The sequence below is a fragment of the Electrona antarctica genome (assembly GCF_951216825.1).
Source record: "Electrona antarctica genome assembly, chromosome: 20".
Lineage (NCBI taxonomy): Eukaryota > Metazoa > Chordata > Actinopteri > Myctophiformes > Myctophidae > Electrona > Electrona antarctica.
The window spans coordinates 15,555,044-15,576,982 of NC_136801.1; the positions used below are offsets into that span (position 1 = coordinate 15,555,044).

General features: G+C 41.2%; 1 protein-coding gene across 2 annotated transcripts; it reads left to right on the forward strand.

Annotated features, from left to right (window-relative positions):
• The first annotated feature begins 3,014 nt into the window (after nt 1-3,014).
• Nucleotides 3,015-21,315, forward strand: u2surp (U2 snRNP-associated SURP domain containing). 2 transcript variants are annotated; one of them, XM_079489707.1, is made up of 26 exons: nt 3,015-3,121; nt 3,853-3,951; nt 4,944-5,058; nt 6,138-6,295; nt 6,679-6,749; nt 7,190-7,278; nt 7,639-7,674; nt 7,790-7,872; nt 9,213-9,378; nt 9,499-9,710; nt 10,680-10,723; nt 14,201-14,305; nt 14,774-14,840; nt 14,979-15,151; nt 15,702-15,864; nt 15,998-16,077; nt 16,184-16,271; nt 16,608-16,754; nt 16,861-17,050; nt 17,657-17,737; nt 17,873-17,924; nt 18,023-18,170; nt 18,433-18,543; nt 19,002-19,129; nt 20,189-20,380; nt 20,782-21,315. In XM_079489707.1, exons 1-26 carry the CDS (start codon nt 3,077-3,079, stop codon nt 20,918-20,920), a joined length of 2,982 nt encoding a protein of 993 aa, XP_079345833.1. In that variant the 5' UTR covers nt 3,015-3,076; the 3' UTR covers nt 20,921-21,315. The 2 variants fall into 2 exon arrangements, with proteins under 2 accessions (XP_079345833.1, XP_079345834.1); XM_079489708.1 differs by lacking the exon at nt 7,639-7,674.
• The last annotated feature ends 624 nt before the right edge of the window (nt 21,316-21,939 follow it).

Genomic DNA, 21,939 nt, shown 5'->3' on the forward strand with positions numbered 1-21,939 from the left:
AACTCGTAGAGTGAGTCACTTTCAATACAAATAAAACATGTCATCAAATACACTGGCACTGGCGGCTGGCCCATTTATGAGCCCATGCCAAGTAATTGGCTTATGCCAAATAATTCTAGAGACCTGTTGATACAGACAAAAGCAGAGAGAGAGAGAGAGAGGACCTGTTGATACAGACAAAAGCAGAGAGAGAGAGAGAGAGAGAGAGCTGAGAGAGAGAGAGAGAGATGGCACCACCTGCTGGATCTCAGAGATTAATTATCTATTTATTTACCTAATAATAGGTTGTACTTGTACAGTATCACAGTAGCATGCTTAATTTAATTGAGAAGCCTAAGCATTTATTTTGAGTATGATATTGTATGCAGTAAAAAAAAAACTGTTAATTATTGATGATCTGCCAGTCAGTGATGATCATGGGTACACCACCAGGGGGAGTTCCTTTGACCTTGTTCCATAGAGTTATTGTTCCCCCCAGGTTTGAGATGCTTATTGCTTAAGGGTAGAATGCATTTATTGGACTTTAATAAACTCGTCCCCTGTCTGGCCTGCCCCCTTGATTACAAATGGGTCACCTTCTCAGTATGCCTGGCTTAAAGTTACAAAAATAGCAGATGTACAAGCATACGTGTCATGATAGAATGAGCTGTGAGCTTGTAGATCGGCTACTTCATTATATTATTTAGATTATTATTAAAGCATAAACCAGGAAAAGACAACACATGCCATATCACAATATAACGATATCCAAAATTCCAGATGATATTATCTAGTCTCTTTTTTGTCAATAAATCACAGGAGATGTAGACCTACCGGTAGTTGAAGATTGGCTATATTCTCTGCAAAGAGCTTTGGTGACTGTAGATTAGACTAGGCCTAGGGAAAAAGGAGGGTGCCAAGGATAGATCCCAGTCAACAAAGTTAAGGGCTGATGTTGAACTTACATCACAGACAATTATATCCATGAATAGGATAACATATCTTTCTCACTCCCAGAACTGACTTATGTAAGAGGTCAGGTCTTGTCAAGCTATAAGGGGCCTTTATATTCTCAAAATCTGATTAACTAAACAATGCTTCTTTCCAAATATCCCTCCTAATTTAGTATCTTGTACATTCAATCAATCTTACATTAATCGTACAATCCCATCCCATGAATGCTCAATGGCCTCACTGAATTTCCCATATGAAATGTATAAAAGAGACAATATGACGTAATGAGTTACAAAATAAGTTTTCCCTTCATTGTCAATGGCGTTTATTAAACAAACATTGAGGGGGATGGTGCATTAACTTGAGTAAATCAGTAGGCCTACATATTCTTGTTCCATGCTCCAGGCTGATTATCACATTTAACTCCAAACTCTCAGTGTCACAGATGGATCATCTGTAAAATATGTGTCTGTATGGGGCCCTATGATTAATTACATATAATCCAAATGAAAGACAGTATGTGATACATGACAATAAGCTCAATAAAATTGATGTTGTACAACTCCAAAGTTCTTACAGTGCAGTGAATTCTGAACATTGCTGGCCCAAAATAAATAAATAACCAGTTCTAGTTTCATGTGGAACCGGGGGCCAAAGAATTGAAAAAGTGTAAACTAAAAACAAAATTAGTCCTTCAATGTTGTTCACTGCACATCAACATAGGCTATCAAAGGTATTATTAGTAGGCTATGTGCGGCACTGGTCAGGGGTAGAGTGGCCGGATATGGGACCACTAGGTTCCCATGCAGTTCGATCCTGGGCTCCCCCAGAGTTAGTGTTGAAGTGTCCTTGGGTGAGACACAGGTTGGTGCCTTGCATGGTTTCCTCTGCCATGTGTGTGCGTGTGTGTGCGTGTGCGTGTGCGTGTGCGTGTGCGTGTGCGTGTGCGTGCGCGCGCGCGTGTGTGTGTGTGTGTGTGTGTGTGTGTGTGTGGATGGATAGATGTATTGCACAATCTATAAAGCGCTTTGGATAAAAGTCCTACATAAATATACCATTTTTATTACTAGTCCATGTACCGTTTGGGTTATGTACAGAGTGTGCAGGTTATGCACTGTGTTGAGTTATACATTTAATTTAAAGGTGTGTGTGTGTGTGTGTGTGTGTGTGTGTGTGTGTGTGTGTGTGTGTGTGTGTGTGTGTGTGTGTGTGTGTGTGTGTGTGTGTGTGTGTGTGTGTGTGTGTCCAAATACCCCAGATATTGTGTTCATCAATGAAATTAGAAAAACTGTCACTATATTTGAAATAGGCTGCCCATTTGATTTGTATATGGACACTTGTTTTACATCCAAACTTATGAAATATCAGCTTCTGGTGGAACGTATTATGGCCTTGGGATATAACTGTCCTTGTATTTGGAAGTCTGGGCCATGTCCATAAACTTGTGCTCAGGGGTCTGCAATTGGGTGGATTGCAAAAGACAAATGCAAAAAAGCTGGCTATTAAAATACTGTTCTGTCTCAGCTATTATGGGCAGTCTGTCTATCTGGAGAAGGCGTTGTTTCATTTATCCCTAGGTGGCTTAAAAAATAAATAAAAAAATCAAGTAATAGTATGTCATCAATGTGTGTTTTCCTTTCTTTTTAGGTTAAAGCACTATATTCTGAAGTAATAATTTGTTCAGTAAAGTCTCCCTGTCTCTTCAGCTCTTTGATAAACAGAAAGTAGGCTTGGCTTACCCATTTATCAGCTTCCTTTGTTTTGACAGTGTTCCAGTTCCAATTCTGTCTGCTCATTCCAAATCCATTTCCACTCACTTCTTTAATCTACATTTAATAGTTCTCTATCCTGAAGATTGGATAAAATGAGTATCCCGTGGTGACCTGAAAATTGATTTTGTTTAATAATAAAAATGAGCTGGAGAGACAGGGAGACACCTTAGACTAGAGTATATAGGGACAAACCTGTTACTGAACAAACACATCGTAATGAGTACTATCCGAATAGCAGATTATTTTAACCAAAGAAAACCAATTTGCCCTACTGTAAAGTTCGATGATTCAGCCTTTGATTTGCTTGACTAGTGGGCGTCCAGTTCTTCTCTTCTTATCGGTGATCGATTTTTATTTCAGTAAAACAAAAGATGGCGGACCGAACGTCTGCTGGCTCTCAGAAAGCTAGCGCTAAGGTGAATTAATCTTCCACATGTATAATGCCTTCTACTTATCTGACGTTATAGAGTGAACATTAGCGGCGCTGAGCTCTGTTCATCGCGACAATCTCCACCTTTGTAGCTCTCAGACTAGAGTTAACAGTAGAAAACCACCGATGTTAGCCGCTAACATTTAGCCACACTAGCTATGTTAAGCTAAGCTAACGCTCGCTGTAGCAGTCAGGCCATGTCCAAATCCACTGCATGGTTATTAACCCAAGTAGAAAAAGTCAACACTTCCCACATAGCCTACTGGGAACGTGTAGCTTTGTAGATAGTAGATGTATTGTGACGTTAGTGAGCATTTTTGTTTGGGATTTAAAACGTGACAATTGGTTGTTTTTGTGAATGATAACTGCAGCGCCGCCGTGTCCACAATGCCATTGACCGCCAAGCAGCACAGCAGCAGTTGGCTAATGGCTAGGCCGCTGTCAGTAGTGTCTGCATTAACTGCAGTCATGCTGTGTTTATTTACATGAATACCTGTCTGCCGGGCTATCATCTGTATTAACAGTCAGCATCTTGTTCAATTTTTTGATGAATTGAACAAGGTGGACCCTCTTGTAAACAAGTGTAATGCTTTATTGGGTCGTCCACTCACAGTTAACAGTCTTTGTATTGAGCTGTGCTTGAATTGTACTGTAATTCTGCAAACTGTTAATAAATATTTCAATCAATCAAATCATGGTGTGTTTACATGAATTCAGGCGCTGCTGGAGAGCAAGCTCAAGTCCTTCAGCATTGGAAAAATGTCAGTTGCGAAGAGAACCCTGAGTAAAAAGGAACAGGACGAGATTAAGAAAAAGGTAAGTCATGTTAGAGTACAGAAAGAAAATGTAAACATAATCTATAAAATATAGAATAGGACTAAAGAGATATATATTCAAGCAGACACACCCACCTGCAAATGTATTTTCTGTAATATTAATCTGTTATTGATCACTTTATATAGTAATGATTACTGTCAGAATATAGTGCTTTAACCTTAACAAAATTAGTTGTACCCCACCTATTACTTGGACCTAGTACTTGGACCACTTTTGTCCATCTACCCTACGGATGCTGGGTTTCAAGTGGTTATCCTCTTGAACCCCAGTATCCATATTCTGGCGGGAACATAAGCCAGAAATTGCAGATCTACAAGCTCACATAGTATCACAGCATAATATTTCCTTTAGAAGTTAAAGTACAGACCCAACCCACTCCAGTTCACAAAGTCTAGAGGTTTTAATCGTTTACCCGCCAGGAACATAGGAATTTTAAAACGTAGAATCTTGTAGCCTGCCACAAACGGAAAAGCCGTTTTAACAGCGATGTATTCATTAATGCATGTTTTAATACGATCGTATCGAAATCTACCGTCAGTTAGCTTTGTTATGCTTCTGACACAATGGGCGCGGCCATTTTGAAAATGCGCGCGCATCCACTAACATTGCCGGCTCTGTTTTCAGACGGCTTTATCTCACAGAAGCGACATTGCAGAGGACGCTTTGTCCCAGACAAGCGTTTTCAACGGCCTGTAGCAGGCGCTGTGATACTCGCGGTCCACTTTTTCCACCACCGACCGAGAGAACGAGCACCAGCTTCGTCAACACACACGGAATGGTTTCATAGTAAAATGCGATTACGGATATTTGGCTCTTCAAAGTAAGTGTCACGCGTGATTAAACCATGGCAATACGCAATCGAGGGATTAATTAATGGCGGCAGGCTAAGAGTTAAGTGGTTCAAAATGCATCCCATTGTTCAAACACATCACTTGCCTGTCAGAGGTTTTGATATTGGTGTCTGTGTGCAGGAGGATGAGCGTGCAGCGGCAGAGATTTATGAAGAGTTTCTTGCTGCCTTTGAGGGAGGAACGGATGGCAAAGTCAAGGCCTTTGTCCGCGGTGGTATTGCAAATGCATCAAAAGGTAAAAGGGCTTCTGATATTTAGGTGACGACACATAGTTTCCATGTGGGGAATAATCATGTGTACCATACAGTCATGAAGCACAATCTTAGCATCATCTTACAACGCAAAATGTTAGCTTTGTGTTATAGTTAAGTAAGGGATAATATCTGGCTAGGTGGTCATTGTCGGGAGATAATTCACCGACAGGGAGTTTAACTCCCTGAAGGTGAATTATATCTCGACAATGACCACCTAGCCAGATATTATCCCGCTTATTACATGGCTACCTAACATAAATTAATACATTGACCCAAAACACAACAAAAAAAGTATTCCATAAGTTCGCGCTGGCTGCATCTTGCCAGCTGCAGGGCTGCAGCACTGTCGGAAAACAAGGAAGTGAGTTGATCAAATCGAATCCATTTTCGGGTCCTGCTTCGTCTATTTCTCGCTCAAATGTTTGCAATTTTTGAGAGCAATGTTTAGCTGTAAATGACATTGTGTGTCACTAGTGTGTGTGTGTGTTTACATGGCTGTCATGTTGGAAACAGCAGTAAATCAAGCGGGGCGCAGCTGGTGCTCAGAGGGTTTGATTAGGCAGAGGTCTGTTATACAGCGGAGCGGTCATTATGCGATAACTCACCGCTGAATTAAGCGATTGACCAATCAGAATCAAGCATTCAACCAAGCCATGTAATAAGGAATGATAATGGGATTGATTATATAATTGTATATATTTTCTATACTGTAAACATTGTCGCTTTCGTAATGGAAAAAACAACCTATGGTCCAATTGAGCCAATATAGTTATTATGTAGTCACAAACTGTTAATATGTTAATTGGCTAAATATTTATTAAGCACATGGAGCCGTAATCATTTTAGAAGTACACGGAAAATGGAAGACATATCGCTCACAATGATGAGTTGTAAGCTTATAGAGCTGAGCTGATACTTTTGCATGACAATTTGTGTAGCAATTTTATGTATTTTCTGCATGTTTTGTCTCTTGCAACCATGTATGTATTTTGGTAAAAAACAAATTTCCATTTTGTACAACAAAGATTTGACCTTGAAGTTAATCTGTGTTTGCTTACAGAGGAAGCTGCAGCTGATGAGAAGAAAGGAAAGCTTTACAAGCCCAAGTCACGATTTGAAGCCCAAACAAACAAACAACAGCAAGAACAGCAACAACAACAACAAAGTTTTTTGCCACTGGAAACCCCACCCCAGTTTTTACAATTGGATAAAAGACATGTATGTAAAATCAGAACTTGCTGTCAGTACTCATTTCTTGGCGGCGGCGGTGGCTCAGGGGTAGAGTGGCTGGATGGCAACCGCAAGGTTGCTAGTTCGAAACTTCGAACCCGGGCTCCCCCAGAGTTAGTGTCGAAGTGTCCTTGAGCAAGACACTGAACCCCCAATTGCTCCTGATGTGCTGGTTGGTGCCTTGCATGGTTTCTGCCGCCATCAGTGTATGAATGTGTGTATGAATGGGTGAATGTAATGCACAATCTATGTAAAGCGCCTTGGATAAAGGCGCTATATAAATGCACCATTTACCATTTATTTCTTGCTGCTAAATCGGTGAACGAGTGAATTTCTCATCGCTCATGCTGGCTCCTATGTCCATCTTTCAGACACCGAAAAAAGCCACAGAAAAGGAGAAAAAGAAGAGCAACCTGGAGCTTTTCAAAGAAGAACTTAAACAGTAAGCATTGTCACGTCCATCTTTTGGTTTGCTGTTTTCTACACTAGGTTGTATATAAATGCAAATTATACCATTATATAGTTATTGTGTAATTGGTTGGCATTTTGTTGAGTGCAAATATCAACCAGTTTAGCACTCCAAAGGCACCCACCCACCTTATTTATCTTAACTGTAATTTGGCAATGGCCACTGCCAGCAGTTCCTAAAAAGTATTTTTTTTCTTCCTCTCTCACTTATAATCTGACATGAATATTAATAATAAAACTGTGGTATAAAGGAAATCATACGCTCATGGTCATGCTATACAATCTAATATTAGCACGGGTGTGCTGATCTATGACCACAGCACACCATTGTCAATCTTTCACATAGCACTCCCTGTCATGCATTATTGTTTATTTATATTTTACCCGTTTATATACATGTTTGCTGTCTTACAGAATACAGGAAGAAAGGGATGAAAGACACAAGCTGAAAGGCCGCGTCAGTCGCTTTGAACCTCTGTCTGGCGTGGATGGGCGACGCTCGTGTAAGTTTTCACACTGCATGAACAAACCATGTTCTAGTCGGGACTGAAGCTGCATTCACATGGGATCAGGCAAGCGGTAGACGGCAAACCGGAAATCATTTTAGTGGACGGGAGCAGGATGGTAAACGGAACAGGATGGCACGGCAGCCAGAACCGGCGACAATCACGACAGGCGGCATCAATGTTAAAATATTTAATCTTTTTACCGTTCCGTGCTGCCCAGCAGGGTTTGCCGTCTGCCTGATTCCATGTGAATGCAGCATTACTGTCCTCCACCTGCTATGCTGCTTTGCCCCCTTCCCGCCGCGCTTTCGATTGCCCCCGGAAACAAAATTTATACTGCTTTTCTGCTTTTTTTAGCGGATGGTTCTTCAAGAAGAAACCGTCCGTCCAGTGGTAATTTTGAATTAATATGGTGGCTTTGAATATCTTCATCTTGCCAAGGCTTGTCAAGTGTATTGTTCCATCAGACAGCTTTAAGAAAAGCACGCTCTCTTTTCTGTCTCTGCAGTTCTGGATGACTCCGCACCAGGTTCCCATGATGTCGGCGACCCGTCAACCACTAACCTGTATCTAGGAAACATCAACCCACAGGTGAATTTGGGTTTCATAATGCACAATAAAGGAAACCAGGAAGCACTAGTTTTGATGGATACAATTAGCCCTTCGCTACACCCCACCCCAAAAAGCGATTGTCCAATGCCAATCCAAATAGTTTAGCAACCGTTGCTATGCAAGACAAGCTTTCGTCACCTTATAGCAGTCAATGTTATTTTGCATGGCTGTGTTGTTGAACACATACACAGCTTAACGTCAGGGAAGTTACATGACTGACCCACCCAGGTGATTGCAATAATACTAGTGACCGTTGTCTTACCGTGCAACATGAAAATTCCTGTCGGGCGGTCCTTAAAGTTGATGTTGGATACTGTTTGGCCCTATTTAAATTATGTCATGCACATTTGTCCATGTCATGCATCTCAAAGGGTGAGAAGGACAGCTTGCCCTGTCTCCTCGCTGCTAACGTGCCTATTGGACAAGGACGGGTTGGGGAGGGACTTAGCGAAGGGCTAATTGTAGAGTCGAAGTTTATTTACTGTCCTTGAATTAATAATAACTAGACCTTACCCATTCTGAATATATGAACACCAAATTATGTACAGTGGGTAATTAATGCGATGTAATAGATCACATTACTGATTGGGAGGGAATTGTCCTGTCTATCCTGAGTATCTATCCTGATGCAAATGGGCGTGGCCTATATGGGAAGATGCGTCATCACCCAAGGAGTCCAGGGAAAGTGAAATTCTGATTTTACAACCTACGGTTCAAGAGTTATAAGGTGAAATGTAAAGTGTGCTGTTATAGCGCCACCATGAGGCCGACTGATGTAATTGTTATGAACCTCCCCTCAAAGTGTTGTAACTGTAGCTCCGACGGTTTCTGAGAGAAACATACTTGATGTGAGTTTTCGCATTTTCCCATGTAAGTGGATGGGTAATTTTAATGCACTAATAACTTAATTATTAATCAATTTGTTAAAGTGAAAAAAGGGCTTCATTAAGACCTCCGTAATATTATGGTCAATGCCTGTGTGAAAAGTTGGAGTGTTTGGTGCAGCCAGTGAGGAGATAGGCAGTGTTTCAGTCAGACAGACAGACAGACAGACAGACAGACAGACAGACAGACAGATATTCAGACATTGAGGGAATTATAGTATGATTATAGTATGATAGTATGATAATAAATAATAGAGGTTCACAGGTAACTAACGATGCATTCATCAGGAAAGATCCTAATTGGATGTCTTCAATGCGCATTCTACCGAACCATAAAAACAAAAACACTGCATGGATTTTGTGAACAATCAAACAACGCTTCCCTCCTAAAATCCTCCATGTGCAACACATCTTTGTGTCTGTGTTGTTTGGTAGATGAATGAGGAGATGTTGTGTCAAGAGTTCGGCCGCTATGGCCCCCTGGCCAGTGTGAAGATCATGTGGCCCAGGACTGATGAGGAGAGGGCCCGGGAGAGGAACTGTGGCTTTGTGGCCTTCATGAACAGGAGGGATGCTGAGCGAGCACTCAAGAATCTAAATGGTACCAAGCTGCTCTCTTCCCTCTTCTATTAATAAAAACAAGTTTTTACTGACTCCATTTGTTGTTGAATCGCTCCAATTAAATTTAATTAATGTGTTCCTCCTTCCCTACTAACTACAGGAAAGATGATTATGAACTTTGAAATGAAGCTCGGATGGGGAAAAGGCGTGCCCATCCCACCGCACCCAATCTACATCCCTCCTGCCATGATGGAGCACACGCTCCCGCCACCTCCCTCTGGGCTGCCCTTCAACGCACAGCCACGCGAGAGGCTGAAGAACCCCAACGCGGCCCTTCTCCCTCCGCCCAAAAACAAGGAGGAGTTTGACAAGGTAACTAGGCACGACAGCCTAGCATTATTTGTTATGGGTTGAGTCAGTGTTCAAGTTGATGGTAAGCTGTTAGGTCTTTATAAGGCGAGGTTTCTAGCTCTTAGATTCTGTGAGTATTGGCTTTGTATGCTGTTGACTGAACTATAGTAGATGTGCACTTTTACTCAAAAGGGTGGGCTGAGTGGATTACTGTAAATGTATGGGGATTGCTTAGTGCAACAGAGAGGTGTGTATGCTTAGTTCATCGATGGTAAGTGTGTGTAATATAGGCTGTTGTGGCCTTGGAATGGCTGATATTCCATACATTGCAGGTATTCCATACACAGCCATAGAACACTTGCATAGAACTGCTTTATTCATAGGACACTTAGTTCCAACTGCTTTATTAATTCAAATTAATTCCTGTGACTGGTGGTCAGCTCTTGCAATACACTATAACATCCTTTGGAAACATACATTTTGTAAAAGAAAAGAAAAAAAGCCTCCACTTTTCCACAAGTTTACACAGACCACATTCTCTGTATTCGATGGCAATATAGACCCGCACTAAGCGCAATTCACCTGGTCATTTGTGATTTACGTATGCGCTCATAAGAAGGAAGTGAATGTGTGAATGGGAAAAAGTGTTGAGCTTGGAAAAGATCTGACCACGAGTAGCAGCAATTACTGTAACTATTGGGTTACACAGTCCGTGACAAATTAGAATGGGGTGAATCCTCAAGAAATTGCAGTTTTCTATGGCTGTGTATGGAATACATGCAATGTATGGTATACATTAGCCATTCTAGGGTTAGGGTATTTCAAATGTTTAGAGTTTTGAGAGAAGGATGTATTGACCATTTTATAAAACTGACAGCAGTAAAGGAAAGTTGTTTGCAGTTTTCAATGCATTTTTATATTTTTCACCTGTTGCCTTTTAACAATACTCACATATTCTATGTTTATTATCTGATGTGACTTCATATACAGACTCTGTCGCAAGCCATAGTCAAAGTGGTTATCCCAACAGAAAGGTACATGTTTTTCTTTTGTTTTAATTGGTGTAAAATTTTAGAAAAACAAAAACCCATAACAAAGCAAAAAGTTTGATCAGTTTGATCACTGCATGCTACAGGGGGCTGTTCTGTATGGGTGAGCAATAGTTGAGCAAGTGTACACATGTCTGGTTAGGAATACACCCACAGTTAAAGCAGCACTATGTAGTTTGGGGTATCAGTGGCCACTTTGGACAGAAATAACATGGCAGCCGACGTCTTTGACTTCATTACACAAGAGTGTGTCCGGCGATGACGTGCTGTGATTGGCCAGTCTTCGCTTGCCTTTGCAAATGCCAGGGTGAAACTTTTTGTCTCCCGACTCGGGCCGACTCTCCCCCAGTGTTAATTTAGTTGACTAAGACTAAAGACTAAGTCGATTACGGTTTTTCAGAAGACTAAATAGGACTAAGACTAAATGGTGTGTTATTCAAAAGACTAAGACTAACTATCAAAATATTGTGAAAAATGTAACACTGCTCTCCCCTATTACATAGTATTTTAGTCAAGCCCCTAGCAGGGACCCCCCTGAGTATATATTTATGGAAGGATGATTGTTATTGATTAAACTTGAAATGCTATATAGTTGTTAAAAATTTACTTAGTGCCGATTTAACACAACATCCTGTATTATGTCAAATTTTGTCTATATATTAGGGCTGTCAACAAATAGGAAAAAAAACGTATGTATATACTTTTTAAATAAACAGATTCGAAAATGTATGTTAATTGTAAAACAAAGAAAGCACCACTGTCTGTCTGCTTTGTGACTTTGTCACAGTGATGTACGGCTGTGACAGGTTAAGGCCGGTCCACTATATGCATGGACAGGAATTACATCACTTTCATTGATTAAAAATGAAAATGTAGGTCAACCTGAAACGAGCAATCGGTGTGATGATGGCACAACCCAAGTCGGCCTCAGCGAGTGCAATTTGAACACTGAGCAGTCAAAAAAGACAAATGCGTTGGCTTTTGGTCAATAATTTAGATAATTCTTGCATACATTTCATTGTATATACATGTACTGTAGGCCTACTTTAATTAATTTCCGCTTTTATTTAAACCTGTATGAATATTATATAATTATCGAATTACATTGTTATATAACATTGTGAATCAGAGAGAACGCATTCTCTTTAAATTAGTTTTTTAATTTGTTTAGTTGGCAATATCTAGCTATGTCGGATCCGTTAAAATACAAGTTTGGATAAATATACCTACTTTTTTAAGTGGTTATGTCTCTCTATATTGGTTTAACCTCTTGTGGTCAAATGCACAAATATACATATTTGAGAAGTTTTGAACCTATGCTTTTAAAAGGAATATCCAGGGGGCACGGTGGCACAGTTGGTAGTGCTGTCGCCTCACAGCTAGAAGGTCCTGGGTTCGATTCCCGCTCGGGGCGCTGTGGGTGCTGGCGGCGTGTTTCCTCCTCCGTGTCATCAGTGCCCATACCCGAGGCGGGGTTGGCGAAAGGGCCTTTCTGTGTGGAGTTTGCATGTTCTCCCCGTGTCCCCTAGGGTAGGTACCCTCACAAAAAACATGCAGTAATCCTGGTCTCTAAACTGCCTCCCCCTGGCCAGCCGGGGCGCCTGATGGAGGGGAAAAGAACTGGTTGGAATAACGTGTTCCTTCCACGCGCTACGTCCAACCAGGGAAACTCCCCCCAGTCAGCTGTAAAGGAGCAACTTGGGCATGAAGGAAGCATGAGTTCAAGTCCGTTGCTCTCCCCATGTCCCCCATATATGGGGACTAGGTTGGCGGAGGGTGTGTAGAGCCCAGGATCACATTAGATAATTGACACAGGGGTGAAAAATGGGTTACAAAATCGTGGGATAAAAATTATAAAAAATAAAATAAAAGGAATATTCAGATGTCATTTTTGGGCAATTTTGACAGCCCTACTAATTCAGCTCATAATTATACTTTGTTACCACTTTTCAACCTATCTTCATATAATAGGTCCTCACTAATAATCATGAAAAAATGGTGCAATGTTTTTCTACTGTCTATGTCTCATAGGAGGGCTGTGGGCAGTTCAGAAACCGTCCTCCATCGATGGGGAATACAAGCTAATAGAAACTGCAGGCTTTCTAGTCCTGAAAAGTTCCAATGCGAAAATGGAAGCCATCGTTCTCACGATAATGAAAATCTAAACTTTTTTGTAAAAAAAATCTTGTTTAAAAAAAAATCTGCCTAATGATGATGTCACTGGAGGACGGTTTCTAAACTGCCCATAGCCCTCTTATGAGACACAGAAAGAAATCGTGCCATTTTATCATGATTATTAGTGAGGACCTATTATATGAAGATAGGTTGAAAAGTGGCGAAGTGGTCCTTTAGATATCAGCATAGTTGAATGTCAATGTAGTGGTTATGTTTTTTAAATCACAATTACCCCTCCATATGTCCAAAACTCATACTTCTGTCATAGTTTTAACAGCTACGTACATGGTGGCATCACACATTCATAGCCTAGTTGTTCTGAATCCATATATATATGAGATGCTGCTCTGACTATTGCTCATTCAGACTGTCCGCCCCCTTGGCCTCTGTCACTTCATCGGGGGCTCAGTAAACCTGGCCCCTGGCCACAAATCCCAAAACCGCCCATTATTTAGTCTATGACCTTTGACATTGGCCTTGGTGAGCAGCACACGTTGAACTGTCTGCAGCAGCGAGGGACCTGAAAAGCAACATGGGATGGATTGGGAAAGTATACAGAATTTTACACCGCCATTGCATTGGTACGGTCGGCTCCAATACAAGTAAATGTGATCTTTGTTGTCAAATGAAAGACATCCTTGTTTTGTTGGCCACTTTAGGCTAATTCTGTCCAACTCGCACCATACCGTTAGTTCTTCCCAGACCTGTCAAAGTCTCTGCGGAGCTGTAGTCATACCATTTGCACCGTCTTCAGTGCAAATTAACCTGTTTACCAAATCCACCAGATGATGTCCTGTTTAGCCTATTTAGGCCAACAATCCTATACTGCTTGGGTTCTTCACTTCACATTAGTCAGGAATGGAGAGTGGGCATTGAAAAGGTACTGTATTTGTGGACGTAGTCTGTAAATACAATCTCTCAGCAATGTCCCTCATATTCTCCCCCATCTTGTTCAGCTTCACTGTCCCCATTCTGTGTAAATGCATCTTAGGAGGTAGATGCCTAGGAAAGGGGTCCAGGCAGGGCAGAGGAATTGACAATAAATTAGTTGGACTACATTTTATAATTAATATATCTTTTCTATTCTTAAGAATCCAGTTTTTAAGTTCTAGCATTGCAAAATAATATATCATAATGAAAAGATTTTATTTGTATTCTGTACCTTTTTATGTTCTCTGTGTGAAGCTTTAATAGGCCCAGAGGCATAGTCAAGGTTAACAAAGGTTTTGGTTATGAGTCGAGTCCGGCTACTCTGAATCCGTTTGCTTAACTGTGTTTTTCTTATAGGAATTTGCTCTCTCTCATCCACCGAATGATCGAGTTTGTGGTGCGTGAGGGCCCAATGTTTGAAGCTATGATTATGAACAGAGAAATCAACAACCCCATGTACAGGTGAGTGTAACACTGCAGCTCATGTTTCTTTATTATGCTGTTATCTCACTGGCAGCTACAAAGCGACAGGCTACAAGCCATTTTCAATGGAAGCCAGCAACATGAGGATATTAACTGACACAGACACTTCAAAAGCTTCAAAATAAAGTTGATCTGGCTTCACCTTTTTCCAGCGCTCCAAAGATAGAGTGAAGCATCAATCATATTTTATTTTTACCCATTTCCATTCACATTGTCTCTCCTTCCTCAAAATTCTGGCTTGCAAGTTGTAATGAGTGAAAAACAACGTTTAGTTCCTTATATTTTCTATTTTTCTTGCTCGTCGCGCCAACACACATACGTACGCTTGATGACAACGAGCTGTCAACAAGCGTTTGTATCTGCTAGTGTGAACTGTGAACGCAGAACTAATACAGGTTATGTCATTTTTGGTTTTGCAAGGTATTGATGAGTCTTTTTATATTCCAGGTTTCTATTTGAAAACCAGAGTCCAGCACATGTGTACTATCGGTGGAAGCTGTACTCCATATTACAGGTGTGATATCTGTTAAAAATGTTCCTGTGTACATTCGGGCAAACGTTCATACCAAGTTAGAAACGGATAGTTGTATTGTTGCATGCATCGATTTGGTCTGGTAGACTAATTATCCCTCATGTGTCTCAACGTGTACAGGGAGAAGCTCCAACCAAATGGCGCACAGAGGACTTCCGGATGTTTAAGAACGGGTCTTTCTGGCGCCCTCCCCCTCTGAACCCATACCTCCATGGTCCTTACGACGATGGAGAGGAAGGAGGAGTAGAAGACGAAGAGGAGGATTCTACCAAGAAAGGCTCCTTAAAAGAAGAGTACAGTCCTTTATTATTATTATTGTCAAATACTTGTGTAGCTGCTGGTGTAGCTGTGTAGAATGCAATAGGGATGATTTGTATGTCTAGACCACGGTTTCCCAAACAGTGGGGGCGGGACCCAACTGGAGTAAAAATCCCTTTTATTTTACCTACATTTAAAAATATATAAATATTTCAAAAATATCGATATTTAAAAAAATAATAATAATAATTCTATAGGGATGTATGTCTAGACCCATTTGTATGGGTCACGACTGGAGTAAAAAATCCCATTTCTTTTACCTACATTTCAAAAATATATAAATATTAAACAAAATAAGTGTTAAAACAAACAAACAAATCTTAAATCAAGCTCGCAACACGAATAGACTTGTGCGCTTGTAGATCTGCTATTGTGACTAGTTTGGGTCTCGGGCAAACGTCTAATCTCTCTTTTGGGTCTGAGAAGTTTGGGAACCACTGATCTAAACTATCCTTTGTTTAGTTTTTTCCTCTTCACTGTCATTTGGTGCTGCTGTTGCTTGACCTCCCTCTCTCATCCATGCAGCGAGCGTGATAAACTAGAGGAGATGCTGCGGGCTCTGACCCCCAGGAAGGGGGACATCGCAGAGGCCATGCTGTTTTGTCTCACTCATGCCGAAGCCGCAGAGGAGATAGTGGAGTGCATTACGGAGTCCCTTTCCATTCTTAAAACCCCCCTCCCAAAAAAGGCAAGACATTCAACCTTTAGTGTGTTATCTGCCATGGGTTGATAAAGATTTATTACATTAATTATTTGTGTATATATATTTACAGCATTTAAACCAAGCTGAATAACATTTCCCCCCTCTTCCTCTTTTTCAGATTGCACGGTTATATCTGGTTTCAGATGTGTTGTATAACTCTTCTGCCAAAGTAGCCAATGCATCTTACTACAGAAAATTGTAAGTTATGAAAAATGTAGGAAACAGTGTGCAAGACAAAGACACACGTATTGTACTATTATCTAATTACCTCAAATGTAAACTCTTTTACCTATACCCTCTACAGTTTCGAGGCCAAGCTCTGTCAGATATTTGCGGACCTCAATTCAACGTACAAATCGATACAGGGTCACCTCCAGTCTGAGAACTTCAAGGTACCAGATACTAGGGCTGCAACTATGAATTATCAACTGGTTTCTTTTTATAGTTTGATTAACAACTTGACTTAAACCCTATTTTATGTTGAGGTACAACGGGGTGCATACTTAGTTTAGACTAACAGTGTCTCACAACAGTTGCTAAAATAGCATAAAATAGCGTTGCAAGCTTGTAGATATTTTGGCTATTTTTTATAATCTTTTTTAAGTCGACTGTTGCACTCCTACCAGATATTCTTCAAATACTGATCATAAAAACAAATATAAACACAATTGACATGTCATTCCTTGTTTCTGAAAATTGCTGTGGTGTTGTCTTCCTCTGCATGGCAGCAACGGGTAATGGCGTGTTTCCGGGCGTGGGAAGACTGGGCTGTTTACCCAGATCCCTTCCTCATCAAACTGCAGAACATCTTCCTGGGTCTGGTCAACCTCGCAGCAGAAAAAGAGCCCCTGCCCCTTCCCATTGTACTAGTGGAGGTCAGTAGCCTTAACCTACCTCACCTTTGTACACTTATTGGGCTTTGAAAGACTGCAGTCACTTGCAGTACATCATAATTTGTGTGCTATGTTGTTGTTTTTTTAGACTGAGCCAACAGAGGACATTGATGGAGCCCCCATTGGGGAGTTTGTAGACGGGGCTCCACTGGAGGATGTAGATGGGATACCCATAGATGCGGCGATCATGGATGGTGCCCCCATGGATGGAGCCCCACTGGACGATCTAGATGGCGTCCCTATCAAGCCCATGGAGGAGGACATAGATGGAGTACCTTGTAAGTGGTGCTGAGACCAAGCTGTATAAACTCATGACTCCTGAGACATGCAAATACATTTGAAACGCCACATTTGGGCTCTATTTTGGTCTTTGATCTATCTCTAAGATGTTGTCTTTGACCAACAAAAACACATATTTTCCCAAACACACTTGAAAATGGATACATTTTAAAACGCTGATCTCACTCGTGCTGTGATTCGCACAGGGAAAACGGCCTTTTCAAAAATACTGATGTGACCCAAACTCGAGCTAAATATCCAATATTGTGGAGAAATGTATTTTAATGTTCACCATCTCCTTTGCTACAGTATTCTTGTCTTGGTCTCCTTTGCTACAGTATTCTTGTCTTGGTAGTACGTTGTATTCACAGCTGTTTATGCAACAGATTTCAGCAAGGACAACTGATTACCAACTGTGCAGAAATCTGTGCGCATGCATAAATGAAAGAGATCAAAGTGTTTTTCTGTTTTCTGAACTTTGTAGGAAACGACCTGAAAAGGGCTCAAAGTCCACATAGCCTTAGTAGTTGCTTAAACCCATAATATGTGGTCATATATGGCTGACTGTAGTGAATGGACTTTAATAATGTACATCTTTCTTACAGTGGACCACTCCAAAGAGGCAGCCTTTAAAGTAGCACCCTCTAAGTGGGAGGCAGTGGATGAGGCTGAGTTGGAAGCTCAAGGTGAGACCTTAGCAAATATCCTTTCGATATGAAGATGGGCCTGTATGCCATAACAATTTGAATTCCATTATGTATACATTGTTGCCATCTATTGCATGTTTCTTGTGGTGCTCATTTTCATCTTTGCCGATTCAGCTGTGACCACTTCAAAATGGGAGATATTTGAGCCACCAGAAGAAACAAAAAAGTGAGTTTAATCGCATATTTCTTTGGCAGAATGGTTTCCCCGGTGAGTCTGTTAATCTGTTTTATCGTTTTACATAAACTTGATTTCATCCTCTGCAGGGATGAGGATGAGAGTGATGATGACGACAGGAGTCCGCGCTCCGAGGATCCTCAGAGTTACTTCAACCCCATCAGAGATGACTCGGACACAAAGACCAAGTACTCTGAAATGAACGAAGAGAAACGCACCAAGCTGAGAGAGATCGAGGTAATGTCCCGCACTGTTCCAAGTCTCCCGTATTGCACACACATGGGGTGGGCCATTCTTGGATCTCTTTAAGGCCAGTCCACAATTGAACACATAGACATACTATTGTAATTGTGTAGCAGACCTGAAGTCCATTTACGCTACCATATTCCAGTTTCTCGATGTTGGACCCGGTTTCTCTGGATCCCAACCCTAGCCTAAAGCACCTTCCATACACTTCCTCCAAAGCTTAAAAGTCGTTTATTTATTTTTTTCTCCCAAGGTTAAAGTCATGAAGTTCCAGGATGAGCTGGAGTCGGGGAAGAGGCCGAAGAAGGCAGGCCAAAGCATTCAGGAACAAGTGGAACACTACAGGGAAAAACTATTACAGAAGGTACTATCCACTCAGCCTGATGCTATGACTGTATATCCGGGGGGGGGGGGGGGGGGGGGGACTGAGAATGTTCCAAGTGGGTCCCCAAATAATTGGCAGAACCATAGGATTTTAAAGTTAATGACATTAAAAATAAAACATGTTTTATGTAGAAACGATAGCATAGTGTTTTTTTCTTTAAAACCTAGAAATGGTTTCCATTGTGATACAGATAAATAGGAGCTTAGAGTATACTCTTAGAGTCTTAGTTCCATTTGAACACAATAATTGATCATTAAAATAAACATGCTCTGAAAATGCATGCACCCATTTGACCACTCAAGTGGTCAGATGGGCCTGCAAATGGTCTCAAGTAGGCCCTGATCCAGCAAAGGTTGAGAACCGCTGCTGTAGATGGAAACCAATCCACCTCTCACTGTCATTTCACTGTGTCCCTGGCCTCCACTGTGTCCCTCCAGGAAAAAGAGAAGGAGAAACTTGAACGGGAGAAAGAGAGGGAGGAAAAGGAGAAGAAGAAGACGGAGACCCGCCTGAAAGAGCTGAAGAAAGAGAAAGAGAAGGAGGACACGCCGACCAGAAAAGAAAGGTTAGACAAAAATGTTTTGACAAAAAGGGGAGAAGAATACACCCAAAGAATGTAGAAATTTAATAGACCCTGTCATACTATAACTGGGACCACCACAGTGCACATGGGGAATTGGCAATGAACAACTTGTAAGGGAAGAAAATAGGCCAAAAGAATTGTATGATGTTCTCATGACGTATGTTTTTTTTGTTGATATATAGTATGACTTATTAGTGAGGCCGCACAAGGGGTCCAGACAGGGGTGTTTGTCAAAAGATGAATCAAGATATTTGAAAGATCCCATGCCATCTCTTAAGAAGACAAAGCAGCAACGGTTAAAATGACTTGGTGCACGATTTGATTGAAGACAAACTTTTGACATGTTGAAATGCATTATGCTTCTCTTCTTTCAATAAATAAATCAATTCAACAGTGTATTCTTGTCGCTGTCATCCCATGACATCTTTTTAATATACTACCATTTTAACAACAACTTAGCTTAGTATGTTTCTGACATAGCATGACTGATGTAATTATAGTATGACACCATGACACTGTATGAGTATGAAACATAGCTTTGTACGTTTCTGACATAGCATGACAAATCTTTAATTTATTTCTTCCATGTCATATCTTTTTGAGTGGTGTAAACCACTCCTACAACTGGCTTTTGTGTGCAGAAAAAAATGAGCATGGTTGCTATGTTCAAAATAATTTCTGACGTAATTAAATCACACCCGGGTGAACTGGATGACCGTAGCAACCATGGTCATTTTCTCTGCACAGAAAAAGCCAGTTGTGAAATCACATCCGGGTGTGATTTCATTACGTCAGATCAGAGCTGATCAGGCTACATAATACCTTACCTTATTTCATTACGTCAGACATTACGTCAGACCACAGCTGATCATGCTATATAAACCCTTACACCACTCAGTTCACACGGGTGTGATTTTTTTATTACATGGAATTATGGCATGACATCATGAATGTGTAGGATTTATTAGATTTTCTCGACAATGTGGTATTTCTATTCTGTTCTGGTATATTTTGACACACGTGTCCCCCTCTGGTTGCTAGGAAACGACGTCACAGTGGGTCTCCCAGCCCAACGCGGACCAGTACCAGACGAGGCCGTTCGCCTTCACCCCGCTCAGAGAAGTCGGAGCGCTCCGAGAGGTCTGAACGCTCCTACTCTAAAGACGTGGTGGTGTCTTCTCGTTCCACCCACAAAGACTCCCCTCGCGCCAGCAACAAAAAGTCCTCCAAGAGGTAAGATGCTCAACGTTAATCATGGAATCTGAAGTCAAGTTATGCTTTATTTGCAGCAGGGGAAATTTAGCTGAACTCACCAAGTAGCAATTAAGAACCAGACCAGAGCCATTATTTGACTTTTTGGACATTATCGGCATTGGCAATTATGCAGCCGATTTGTACCTGGCGTCCCAATTAAAGAAATTTCAGAACCTTTCAGAATAATTTAAAAATGTCAGATCTATACAAGCTCACAACACGTTTCAAACGGATAGAAACTCTTGCACGTTTTGACAATATCAGTCAAAACATTAGAAATCGGTGGACTCCAGGATCTCCAAAATCAGGATCAAACCCACAGATCTGGCGTAGGTTGGGCTGTAGTAGTAATTTCGATTTATCATGTTTGTTCTGCTCAGGTCTCCCTCATCACCTCGCACACCCAAACGGTCCAGGAGGTCGCGGTCCAGGACACCCAAGAAATCAACTAAGAAGTCCCGTTCCAAATCCAGGTCGCCACACCGGTCTCACAAAAAATCAAAGAAGAACAAACACTGACTAATCACAACCCTAACCCTCAACTGTCCTCCAAGACCAGCCTATGTCCCTCCCTTCCGTTCTACTTCTCTGCGCCGTGTTGTATAAAGATTGACTGGGTGGGCAGGCCGACGGGACCTGTCTGAATGTTTCTTTCATGTGAAGACGAGGGGAGAGTTTTGGTTGCCATGTTGAGTATGAAATTGATTGCTGTTTTATATTGTAAAAAAAAAGAAAAGATATTGCGCCTGTGTGTCCTATCTCTCATCATCGCCCAATGAAATTCATCCACATGGTAGACCACGCCTGTGCAGTGTGACGATGACTAGTCTTATAACCATACTGTCATTTTCTGTTTTTGTAGTTCACATTAAAAAATAATTCCTAATAAAATGGGCTCATGTTTTGTAAAAGCTCATCTGATCAGTTAATTTGCTTCCAAATGCACGATGCACATATTGGAACGGAATGGTGTACATTTATTTTCCAATTTTCTTTGAGATCAAGAAATGCATTGCAATCATTACAGCAGATCCGAATCAACATTGTGGTAAGTCTTGAGACTCTTAACTGGAGGGCCTGAATTAACCATGACATCACAGCTTGGCCTGTGTCTTCCTGAGCTCATCTGGGCTGGAGTGATGGACAGATGAACCTCCATCTGGGCCATCAGCGATGCGCAGGGTCCTCACAATATTTACTTTGAGATACGTTGTGATGCAAAGTGACCGACCCTCTTGTAAACAAGTGTAATGCTTTATTGGGTCGTCCACTCACAGTTAACAGTCTTTGTATTGGCACTCTGTGATAAGCTGCTGTCTATATGTGAGCCACAAACCGGTGTTCAAGTTCAGCCCACAGCCTCGGATGGCATATACTATATAGCATGCCGTTTTTCATAATTTTTGAGGATTTGAAAAAAGATGAAAATCACTGCGAAACGGCATACTATATAGCATGCCGTTTTTCATCATTTTTGAGGATTTGAAAAAAAGACGAAAATCACTCCGACGATGGGCTATAGCCCATGGTCTCGAACG